The 12,261-nt window shown below is 42.3% G+C and overlaps 2 protein-coding genes across 2 annotated transcripts; both read left to right on the forward strand.

Moving 5' to 3' along the window:
* The first annotated feature begins 827 nt into the window (after positions 1 to 827).
* ndufaf4 (NADH:ubiquinone oxidoreductase complex assembly factor 4) lies at positions 828 to 4,297 on the forward strand. The gene is made up of 3 exons (XM_079526693.1): positions 828 to 1,038; positions 1,178 to 1,272; positions 3,322 to 4,297. The coding sequence occupies exons 1-3, from the start codon at positions 891 to 893 to the stop codon at positions 3,631 to 3,633; spliced, it is 555 nt and encodes a 184-aa protein (XP_079382819.1). The 5' UTR covers positions 828 to 890; the 3' UTR covers positions 3,634 to 4,297.
* Positions 4,298 to 5,363: 1,066 nt separating this feature from the next.
* gpr63 (G protein-coupled receptor 63) lies at positions 5,364 to 10,757 on the forward strand. The gene is made up of 2 exons (XM_079526692.1): positions 5,364 to 5,846; positions 8,981 to 10,757. Exon 2 carries the CDS (start codon positions 9,098 to 9,100, stop codon positions 10,394 to 10,396), a length of 1,299 nt encoding a protein of 432 aa, XP_079382818.1. The 5' UTR covers positions 5,364 to 5,846; positions 8,981 to 9,097; the 3' UTR covers positions 10,397 to 10,757.
* The last annotated feature ends 1,504 nt before the right edge of the window (positions 10,758 to 12,261 follow it).

A 12,261-nucleotide genomic window follows, 5' to 3' on the forward strand; every position in this document is an offset into this window, starting at 1 on the left:
CATATTGTAACAATTGCAATTCAGGAATGGTAAATTGGTTCTCAGAGTGGGGTCCAGGGGATCCTCCATGCTAAATTATGGCTGGAATAAGTAAGAAATTAAGAATAATATAATTTCATATTTTGGTGCCAAACCTGACACAAGCCAGTGCCTGAGACCCAAGATCTTATAATTAACTGTATAAAACTGGTTCTCAAAGTGAGGTCCAGACGTCCAGTGACCCTCAGGGTTCATTGAGTAGTTTCTAAATGGTCTGTGAGAGTTATGGGGGTCATTTAAATAACAAACAATACAATAAAAGTTTGAGAACTGGATTAGAACCACAATGATAGAATGTGACTGATAGAATGGCCCTGCCTCATACTTGCCCCACATTAGCACAATGCTGCCATCTGCTGGCTACATATGCTCAAATAATAGGCTTTATTGGTGTGAGAAAATAGCCAAAAGCAAACGTGAAATAAAAACAAATTTTAAAAAAGTATGTAAGGAAACAGACAAACAGATTTATAAAACAGATATAATTACATTATTTTAACAACATTTAAAGTCTTTGGTCATGGTCATGGTCCTTCAAAACTGTATTAAAAGGTTTTAAGAGAAAAATCCACTCCAGTATGCCATGCCAGCTGTTTTTCTCTCTGGTTCTAATCTAAAGCTTCTTCAGATGCAATGGAAAAACACCTTATTTTGCAGATGGCACTTTCACTTTGCCTGTCAATCATCGCCCTGCGATCTGCACATGATTATATGTCCTCCAAACGCAAGGCGTCGCTGTAAGATAAAAGTTTGGCTCCGTCTGGACCCTCTCGCTTGCCGTATGCATTTTGTACATACAACCTTTATTGTTCGTGCAGTTTGGTTTGGCTATGAGTTCTGTGTAATGTAAGATGTCAAATATGGGAGCACGCGTATCGCGAGTGTTTAGGAATTTTAATCTCGAAAACCGGGTACACCGTGAAATATCCAAGCAGAAGCCAGAACCAGCACCACGACACCAGGTCAACATTCCACCCGAGGTTGAGAGCAGTCCTGAAGGTGAGTGTCTTCTCTGGTCATGTCTTACTGCATGGGGTCAGCTCGGGTTATTATTCCCATCCACATTCAGCGACTTCAAGTTCATGTCAGACTCGTGTGAAACATTCAGCATTTTGTCAAACCTGGTGTTTTCTTGCAGTTCTGGGGGTAACTGATACAATCCACCAAAAGAACGCCCCTCTTCTGTCGCTCCTGCAGTCTGTGTACGTGGAGTCGAAAGATCCAGAAACAGAGGTCAGATTGGGTTGGTTGATGTGATGCAGTATGGATTGGAATCATATAATCCATATCAGCAGCATATGTGTGAATGGTTTATTAACACCTCCTGTGTACTTTATTATTATAACTGAATTACAATAAACGTGAACAATGACCACAGTATCATAAACATCTCTCAATATAACAGTGAGCTTCCCTGGGTTACTGTGTGTGTGTGTGTGTGTGTGTGTGTGTGTGTGTGTGTGTGTGTGTGGACTGTATCTGGGATAATGCCACAGCTCAGAGTGGCCTTGGTTGCTTATAATGGTAATCATCTGCTCTTTTACAATCAACTTTGTTTGCCACCAAAACTCTAAGCAATGGGAAGGATTGTCCTTACATTAACTAAAACACAGGTCATTCATACGTTTTTGAGGTGCTTTTACTTTTCCATTGTATTGTTGTACATTATACTCTTACTGCCCTACACCTCCATATGTAACAAAGTATTTTACAATGTGTTTATTGCTACATTACTTTTTTCTTTCTTACACTAGATCTGATCTTGCTGCAAGCAAGCAATAGATAGATAGATTTTTGAGTGGCGCTAGCCCTTCAAAAAGCAAAAAAGACAAAAGTGTGTAAACACAAACATTGAAGACAAAAGTGAGAACGCAAATTGTGATTGGCCAGAACGAGATGATGTATGATGATTCACCATGGCTGTGTTTTTTTTGTTTTTTGTTTTAATCTGGAATCTAGAGTTGCAATACCAACCCTTGACAGCCCATCCATTCATCTTAACAGAATAGTTTGATCTGTATATTAAACAATGTTAAATCACCACTTTGTTTCATAAAAATCCACCATAGACAACATGTTACTTTGTCTTTCTGTACTTTACTTTCTGTCAATACATTCTGTGCAGGTGATAATTTTTATTTTTTAAATGTTGGAGTTTGGAAGTGTTCGTTTTCAATAACGTCCTGTTGCCATGTGCAATTTCAAAACGGGTCATACGCAGTATGCAGGACGGACCGGTGAGTGATCTTCAACGAGTGCTTCCAAACTCAGACACTTAGAAAGATTATCACTTGCATGGAATTTATCGACAAAGTATCATATATATTTTTATGAGACAAAACATTGGCAGATACAAAGAGGATAATACAAGCTTTCTGTCGTACAGCTGCAATGTTGGTGAGTTTTATGTTGTATAACTATACTGTCAGATCAGACTTTTCTGTGATCTGATGTACTGCAACTCCAGATGCGGGATATTATCAATGGAATCTAGTTGCGTTTTGAAACTGTAGACCGTGGCTGTGGCTGCAGGCTGGTAGAGATTAGGAGAACACTATAGAATAAACTATGTAGCTATGATTGTATGCTATAGGTGGCTGCGTTACTACTTGCCTATCGGGCCATGGCTCTTTAGTCGATTGGTAACGTACGCGGCTTACTGATACGAGGTTCCGGGTTCCACTCCCGGTGGGATGGGTTCTGTATCCCCTGCGACACAAACTAGCACCGTTGAGCGTAGTCGACACTGGCATGTACCCTGCCTGGGATGGAGGTCCCCCCCAGTCAGTCGAGCCTAGCTCCTGGCTGGTGCACGTGGACGTGCTTCCAGGTGGGGACGACGACTGTAGGCTATAGGTGGCTGCGTTACTACTTGCCTATCGGGCCATGGCTCTTTAGTCGGTTGGTAACGTACGCGGCTTACTGATACGAGGTTCCGGGATCGCCTCCCGGCCAGTGCTACATTGGTGGCAGCTGTGGGATGGGTTCTGTATCCCCTGCGACACAAACTAGCACCGTTGAGCGTAGTCGACAGCATGTACCCTGCCTGGGGTGGAGGTCCCTCCCAGTCAGTCGAGCCTAGCTCCTGGCTGGTGCATGTGGACCGTGGACGTGCTTCCAGGTGGGGGGTACGCGGCTTACTGATACGAGGTTCCGGGTTCGCCTCCCGGCCGGCGCTACATGATTATCAGAATATATAGAGCTATTTAACACTAATTGTAACAAAGCAATGTTATCACTCACTTATTGCACTTTTTAATAGTCACCACTGTTTCTTCACAGTCACCAAAGCAACTAACGGAACAGAAAGAAGAGCGCAGAGCACTGAAGTACAGCTTACCCGGGGACCTTTACGGCCTTGTTGACATTACAGACGTTCCTAAAGGCAAACTGTCCATTGTGGAGGCTCTCAGAGCCCTTGCAAGTCACAAGCGGGAGCCACAAACATGGACCCCTGAAAAGATTGCACAGGAGTATACCCTTACCATGAAAGACACAAAAGCCCTTCTGAAGTTCTTCATCCCCTTTGATGTGAAAATCATCCCACCAAAGACGGAAAAAGTGAAGCAGTTAAAGGGTGAAGTTAAAGCCTGATTTATACTCCGTCATATGGCGGTGTCTTATGCCGAAAATGGCCGATCTTACTGTACAAGCTTGCAACACATTGCTGATTTGGGACGTTGTGAGCTTGTAGATTCTATTTTCGGTGTGTGACACAGCCGTACGATGGAGCATACATTGAGCAATAGGACATGTTGTTGTTCATCAGTCAAATTGTTATGATTTATTTATTATGTAAATAGTTTGACTCTAGGGCTCATGCTTACTATGATTTTACATATAGGCTAAGTTGCTCTGGATAAATTCCTAAATGGAAAATTGTATTTGATGAAACCATATTACACCAGTTCCAGTTTGCTCTGACCAATGCTATTGTCCTAAACATTTGGTCTTCTTTTACCATGGTATATCACATGTGATATCCTTGATAAAAGAAGACCACATTGGAGGATGTAATTGATATCCAGTTACGTTCTACGTTCATTCTAGTCAAGATATTCTATAACTGAATACGTAGATTCATTTACAGGTCTCCAAAAAATGCGCAGTGATTAGTATTGAGCTCTACGGTGTTTGCTAAGCTGCCCCGACACACTGCATCTACGTAGGTGTGGTGACTTTTAAGACTGTAACAATTGTCTTATGGTAATTGCCTTAATTTGCTGCATATACGCACACAATAAACTTTTATTTTAGCCATCGTTTCCCACATAATTTCAGGTGGTTCACCATGTCTGTTTTTCAGCATGAGATTAGTTAAAATGAAATGCAACTGCTTTTGTCTTTAATGTGTAGGTCCTCATGTTGTGGAGATTGTATTGTTATTGCTGCAATATAAACTGAGTCTCGGACAGTAATGCCACTCCTATGTTGGATACTTGAACCGTTTCGAATGCGGGGCGGCTCGCCGGAACCGGGCCGGCACCCTGGGTGCGTCCCTGTGGGTCTGGGAACCCCCACACGGAGTTGCACCACTCACTTCACACGGGTGTGATTTTTGAAATACCCAAAATATGGACTCTAGGTTTCATATAGGCTACTAGTGGTTTCAATACTCAGTGGTTGGTTCTCAACCTTTTAAGGCTGTGAATGTGATGCCCCAAAATGAGATCACATTTGACTGGGGACCCCCCCCCCCCCCCCCCCCCCCCCACACACACACACACACCGTGACAAGCACTTGGAATGAGGGAGTTGAGGCATTACATTTTGGCTTCACAGATAAATGTTGTGAAAATGGCATAAGCTCACAAAGCCTCTATTTAAAAATATGTTGCCTCTTTTATCACCGGTATTTGACAATTTGGTCTATTTACCAGTTTGTATATAGTATAGTAAGTTTGTTTATTTTTTCATCTTTTTCTTTTTGAAGTAGCCTATTAAACATGTCTAAAACGTTCTTAAATTGTCGCTTCACAGTTCACTGTGATCTGCTTCTGGGGAGTTACAAAAATGTAAAAGTCTGAGAACCAGTTCTGTAACGGTATGCATATTAAGAGATTCCGATAAAACCTATAACCTATTGTACATGTTTGTTAGATTTTTGATTTTTGTTCCTCCCGCACGTGCGCAAAAACCCAAACCCCTTTCATTCGACTTAAACCCACTCCCCTTATTACACATTTGGACATTTCTATTGGAGGACGTAAAGGGGCGTATCTGAAGAGCCGTTCCTGTCCAAACTATTGGCTGGTGGAGGTGTCAGTTTCCATGGACAACCAAAGAGACATTGTAGTTTGTAAGTGTAGTGTATTATTAATAAGGCTGATATATGTTGCATCCGAACATCTCATTGGAGGGGCGACTGCTCTCATCAGTGACTAACTACGGAGGGGAACGGTGAATTAATATCAATATGTTCACGTTAATAAATTGAGCAGACGGTGTGATGTATTTGGGGCGAAACGCACGCGGAGGGTAAAACAATCTATTTTTCTGGCTCCAGTGGTAACAAAAGCGAGAGTGAAGCGAGAGTAATGTGCCGATTTCTCTTCCCGGTTTCCAGTTGTGTGGGAGGAACATCGCCCATTGTCGCACTGTCGTCTCTATATTTATCTGCAGATTTTGAGCGAAGAACAGGTAACTTAGTTATTATTGCGTGAGATCAACGATCCACCCGACCACCACCACATGCCTCGAGTTCTCGACCACAAAGAGGGAGACGAGATGAACCATAAGGGCTGAGACAGACACTTGAACCGATTCATCTGGATAGCAGCTGCTTCGTGTCGTGTGTGAGAATGAAGGTAATAATGGAGTCATTTCAAGTCAATAACTTGCGATCGATATATTGGAGTGTGTAAATGCATTGTTGTCCAACAACAATGACGTTGTCATATCCATAGAGATGTGAAGTCTCTGTGGGCTTGGGCCAGTGGGTATCCTCCCCCTCTCAAGCATTTGGTAGAAAATCACAATGCGAGGAAAAAGCATCAACAATTATCAATAACTATTATCTTACGCACATTAATCACGACTGTTTGAAATGTATTTTTTTTAAACTATTCCAACGTCTTATAGCAAATTATTACAAAAAAACACAACATGCAAAAACAACGCAGATATTTTACAATGCATGGGCCAATTCACATTGGAATATTATATTATTTTTTATTTTATCGCACATTTGAAGCCACTGACGTGACTGACTTGTTCATTCATAGCCTTCATACGGGTGTCCACTCACTGTCTCGTCTGCAGTCAAAACAAACAGGGTGATAAAAATGACATCCCGCTGTGAAACAACTGTTGAATGGGTGTTTTTTTGTGACAGGCTGTAATCACAGCCAAAACTAGCTCCATTTGGGACCTCATCTACGCTGGAGCTAAAGCGTAGAGGTTTGCGTGTTGCTGTTGCATGCTGCTGCTGCTCGTGCTGATGCACATTACCACGTTCTCTATGAAGAAGGCTGGAATGTCATCATTTTAGGGGAAATGTCCCTTTTTGAGGGCGCAAATGCCAGTGCAGCAAGGCCATAAACAAAAACAATGTTTTTAAGTCTGCATAATTAATTAATTTCACATAAGGTTTAAGAATGATTGTATTGTTTAATACAGCACACACTCATAAACAAGTATGTTTTGTGGTTCCTTGGACATGGATGAATGTTGGCCTCTTTTTTTGTGATGCCAGCTAGGTCTTAATGGTGGGCAGAAGTTCACTCATGACAGCTTTGCAGCATTGGCACAACAGGATGGTTCAAGTCTTCTGGTTCTAGATTTGTGTCAAATGATGATGAGTTAGCATCATAAATCAATCACAAATTGTGTCTTTACATGTTTTCACTTTTCAGACATGTTGTAAAGATTTGAAGCTACTTGAAATAGCCATAACTACATCATTTTTGGCACGTTATTAATGCCACTAGCTGTTCTCACCAACAAGCTAGTATTGACTTAAAGACGGAACCCTTTTAGAGTTCACAATTTATTTGAATTCAAGGCCATGTGGCTGAAAATGTTTTATTTAATTGGTTTCTTTGCAATTTTCCATCTTGACAGATTGTGCTGCCATGTCTATACTTGAGTTATCCACAGTCTTCGAGAACCCTTAGTATCCTAGCATCCATTTCGCTGCAAGTGTACTTGATTGCTCAGAGGTTGAAGGAGCTATTTTAATATTTTGAGGTCACTGTCTGCAAAGAGCAGCAAGCATTGTACTCACTACTGTCTATTACCTTCCCTGGTGTGGAACAGTGTTCAATACTAATAGTACATTTTTTTTTGCTCTGCTGCACCCATGACAAAATGTCTTCTCTAGAAGCTCTGTTTTCACATTTGTTCTCATTTACAAGGTCCTGCTTAATAAAGCTGTGGGTAATTGTGACACTCAAGCCTTTGATCACTTGCCACAGCCTTATTGTGATTTAACTTTAACATAAATTAAAGTAACAGATTTAGGGGGAAAGTACATGTATAAATGATACAAAATGTATCATTTATAAAGGATGAGCTGGCCTCAAAGGACTCTTTCAAAACCTTTGTGTTGTGCAGAAAAGCAATGGTAAACATATTTTATTATTTGACATGCTGCTCAGCCATTGTAAATTATACCAGCTGTCCTGAAATAACAGCGCCCAATGTTTATACAAGCGATAAGGGTTTTCTTTTTATTGCTGTATTGAGTTGTTCCTGGTTGAGCACTGGATGTTGGTTAGTGACAGGGTCTGCAGGAAGTAAAACAGCCATACAGACATATTTATGGATTAATCGTCTTAGGCATGTGCTTTTTCACAACAGTCTACTAGTTATAATACACTACCTTTTTTGAGGGGTTCTAGCACCTCGGATGCCTGGCTTTTGAAATTGCCTCATACAGTATGACTGCCAAGTCGATGGACTTTTAATGTTTGTTAGAGCACTTTTAACAAAAATCGAATGCCAGCCACGGCAGCTTTTAATGTTTGTTTAGGGCAGCAGTTAAACAAACATTGACGACATGAGACGTCATGTGGCCAGTATAAATACATCTTATATGTCTCATTTCGTTTTATATACAATAGGGGCGGCATCCCCCCAGCGGCCACTTCTCTCACGCCTAAAATTATTTTGGGGCAAAAATACATCATTTACTTTTATGGATACAATTAAGCATTGTATTTCTAAACAGGATATACACGTCTGCAACTCTGCATGCTTTATCTGCGCACGTGCACGTGTGCAGGCTTGTATCTTATGGGGCATCCCCCCACTTCTAAAAGTAGCACTACAACACAACGTATATAGTGCCACAGTGGGCGCCCCTCACTTCACACACAAGTGTGATTTTTAAATAAACAGTATAATAAATTCCCATATTGGCGTTGGTGGGGGGAGTGTACTACTAGCTCCTTTATTATGTTAATCTAAACCATACACTAACTCATCCGTGGTAGATGTCAAAACGTAAAATATGTCAAAACACTTTTAGTGTCATTCTTTATCACATTGCTAACCACAATTATGCATGGGAGAATTACATATATGCTTCACTCATTCTGTCCGAACAGGCTGTGAGGTAAAACGTAATGTGACATTCAACTTTATGATTGTAGATTCCTTCTCATTTTAGAGAGAGATTATAGTTATTTGAGGTAATTTGGGGAGTTGTAGGCATGGCCATAGGCGTACACTTTCTTCCCTTTCCTTTTTATCCAACTCTTTGAGTTATGTGCTCACTGTCTCATTCATTACAACACTAATGAGATTTTGATGGGAAGAATATTATATAATCTCTTCTGATCTCCTTCATACAATGCCCATTCATTGATATATTGATTCTCATCATTATTAAGGAGTTGAGTGTTGGGGGGGCAAAGGGAGATAGAATTTACAGGAGACATGTTATTATGTATGTTACTCTAATACCTTTATCATGCCTTATCTGTTCTTGTTTCTTCAGGCTTTCAGATCTGTGAAGATGCGCGCGTGTGTGGCCAAAGCGTCCAAGACAATGGAGGTGTTGTGTCTAGGCTGAGAACACCCAGTCGACAATGTCCAACCTCCAGGCTGGGGAAGAATGGTCCACTCCACTGCCCTTCCCCTACCCAAGGCAGGAGGGGAGATCAACGCCAGCCTCTGCTGCCTCATCACGGGGCTGCTGAACTTCTCCGATCGCCCGCATCTCCCGGAGGGCTTAACGGCTGCAGGGGCCATGGAGGACATTTCCTTGGTAAACATCTCCACCCAGAACTCTGTGGCAAATTCCTCCCATGGCTACCGGGTACCACTGGAGCATCTCACACCTGTGGCGGAAGTCACTCCTGGGAGTGTGCAGCACGGCGTCAGCCTGCCGCTCCAGGTGTTCTTCTGTGCAGTCATGGTTGTTATCCTATTGGTGGCCCTCCTGGGGAATGTGGTGGTGTGCCTGATGGTGTACCAGAGGTCGGCCATGCGCTCGGCCATCAACATCCTGCTCGCCAGCCTGGCGTTCGCCGACATGATGCTGGCCGTCCTCAACATGCCCTTCGCCCTGGTCACCGTGGTGACCACGCACTGGATCTTCGGGGACGTGTTCTGCCGTGTGTCGGCGATGCTCTTCTGGCTCTTTGTGATGGAGGGCGTGGCCATCCTGCTCATAATCAGCATTGACCGTTTCCTCATCATCGTGCAGAAACAAGACAAGCTGAGCCCGCACAGAGCCAAGGTGCTCATCGTGATAACCTGGGGACTCTCGTTTGTTTTCTCCTTCCCGCTGTCCATCGGTTGTCCCTCCCTTCAGATCCCGTCCAGAGCCCCGCAGTGTGTGTTCGGTTTTAGTGAAGAGAGGGGTTACCACGCCTACGTGTTGATCCTGATGCTGGTTTTCTTCTTTACGCCCTTCATGGTCATGCTGTACACCTTCATGGGGATACTGAACACCATCCGCCACAACGCTATCCGCATCCACAGCCACTCGGACAGCATCTGCCTGAGCCAGGCCAGCAAACTGGGACTGATGAGCCTGCAGAGGCCCTTCCAGATGAACATAGACATGAGCTTCAAGACGCGTGCCTTCACCACCATCCTCATCCTCTTCTCCGTGTTCACGGTGTGCTGGGCGCCCTTCGCTGCATACAGCCTGGTGAGCACGTTCAGCAGTGACTTCTACCGCAGGGACACCTTTTTCCAAATCAGCACCTGGCTCCTCTGGTTGTGCTACCTCAAGTCGGCCCTCAACCCCCTCATCTACTACTGGCGGATCAAGAAGTTCCGCGACGCCTGCCTCGACTTGATGCCCAAATACTTCAAGTTCCTTCCTCAGCTGCCAGGTAACACGAAGCGGCGCATCCAGCCGAGTGCCATGTACGTGTGTGGCGAGCATCGCTCTGTGGTTTAGCACTGGACACAGCGAATCACTGACATGAGCCCTCTTCACTGCCATTGCTTTTTTGACCTTTCATCCAGTCTGCTCTTGCCGGTAAAACCATGAGTCACGGGCAGCGAAAGGTATGTTTTTAGCCACGTAGAATCTGTTTTACCAGGTGTGTAAATTAACTGCTTCAGTGAAATTTGAATGTCCAGAAAATGGCCACCAGAACACATTTGAACATGTGTTTCTTATTTAATTATTTTTTGTGCCTATTGATTAGTCTACTTGCCAGTCAGAATGCTGCTATATCTGGTGAATATGTGCAATTTCAGTGTACTGTATTTCTGTTGAATGTAATAAAAGGATTAGATATTTCTTACATTGTTAATGCTGTCTAAAGTGTCTTTATTCTTTTGTGGTTTGTTCCTTTAGGTTTTTCTTTCAGGGTTACTCTTTTTGTATGGCATCGCGCGTGCGTGTGTGCGTGTGTGCGTGTGCGTGTGCGTGTGCGTGTGCGTGTGCGTGTGTGTGTGTGTGTGTGTGTGGAAATGATACAATTATATTTATATTGTTGTGGCTGCATGTAAAAAAAATTGCATGTCTTATTTTAGTTAAGTGTATGCCAATATTACACACACTTGATTATGATTATATCTTTTTTTATTGTTACAATTAATTGTAGTCACTAGAAATGCAGTAGAATGTAGTCTAGTGCATTACCACACTAATTTCTACATTATGAGGTGTTATGTTTGTGTTGTTTTTATGAAAGCCTATCATTAATTATCCCCATCTATGTGTCACCAGGGTGTAGCCTTTCCATTCTGGGACTCAAGTTCCTATCATCTCCGCTGAGTAGTTCCACGTTCTACATTATGCATTTAAGAGTTTAGTCCATAAGATTGTTTGCCTTAAGTCTGCCTAGGTCTTGGATAAGGTTTAGTAATCTGCCACTGATTGCATTGAACAATCAACAACCTGTCATTGTACTGTATGTCCAAAACTGTTTAATGTTCATGAAATGTAAAAAAGAAAAACATATTCCAATGTTATGAGATTTAGTTACTTTTCTTTGGTTAACCACTTTAAACATAGCATCGCTATTTTGGTCGTGGGGCAAAGACTTTCAAAAACAGTGAAAATTACATTTTAAACGTTTAAAGTATATACGATGGAACCACAGAGAGACATGAAGTCGGAAAATAGCATTTATCTTTATACAAATTAAGGGAAAAAACAAATTCTAAATAAAGGGTTCCACCCAACACTGCCGTTATAGACAGGTGAAGAAATGCAACTCCATTAGCAGCCAACGACTTAGAATTATTTTGCCTAGTTGATTTAAAGATCTTAATTGAAATTCTCTATTTCAAAGGCACACCTTTTTAATAGCCTTAGTAGCTCATCAAAGAGAAGTAAATCTCTTAGGACACACAGAACATGAAAGCAAAGCAGACAAGGTTGCTGAACATGGTCGATGAACATTTTAAACCTCTAAATTTGTGCCTAGCTAGGAAATGTCACTAGGTTGATTTAGGACTGCCTTCCATCAGCCAGTTCTATGCAGATCAAAGTAGTGAAGAAAGGTTACAAAATTACTTTGTTACAAGAAAATGTGAATGGCCTACTCAAGTAAAGTAAATGTACCGTGAACATACTTCATTACTTTCCAACACTGATGCGGATAGCCACAAGTTGGTTATATTAAGCTCTGTGCTTTAGGACAGGCCCCCATAATTGCTTTTTGAAAATGATTTGGGGGGGCCACTTACAATATCCTCACTGCCCGCCACAGGTTGAGAAGCACCAGCGCTTTAGGATGTGATTATGTACAGCCCAGTGAACATGGAGGATGGCGTTCTTAATCAGCTTCCTCCCTGGGACTCATTATT

This window comes from Electrona antarctica, assembly GCF_951216825.1.
Source record: "Electrona antarctica genome assembly, chromosome: 17".
Lineage (NCBI taxonomy): Eukaryota > Metazoa > Chordata > Actinopteri > Myctophiformes > Myctophidae > Electrona > Electrona antarctica.

Coding starts and splice junctions, on each gene's coding strand:
- ndufaf4 (XM_079526693.1), top strand. CDS start 891: ATGTCAAATATGGGAGCACGCGTATCGCGAGTGTTTAGGAATTTTAAT. Junction 1,039..1,177: donor GGTTGAGAGCAGTCCTGAAG/GTGAGTGTCTTC, acceptor GTTTTCTTGCAG/TTCTGGGGGTAACTGATACA. Junction 1,273..3,321: donor CGAAAGATCCAGAAACAGAG/GTCAGATTGGGT, acceptor GTTTCTTCACAG/TCACCAAAGCAACTAACGGA.
- gpr63 (XM_079526692.1), top strand. CDS start 9,098: ATGGTCCACTCCACTGCCCTTCCCCTACCCAAGGCAGGAGGGGAGATC.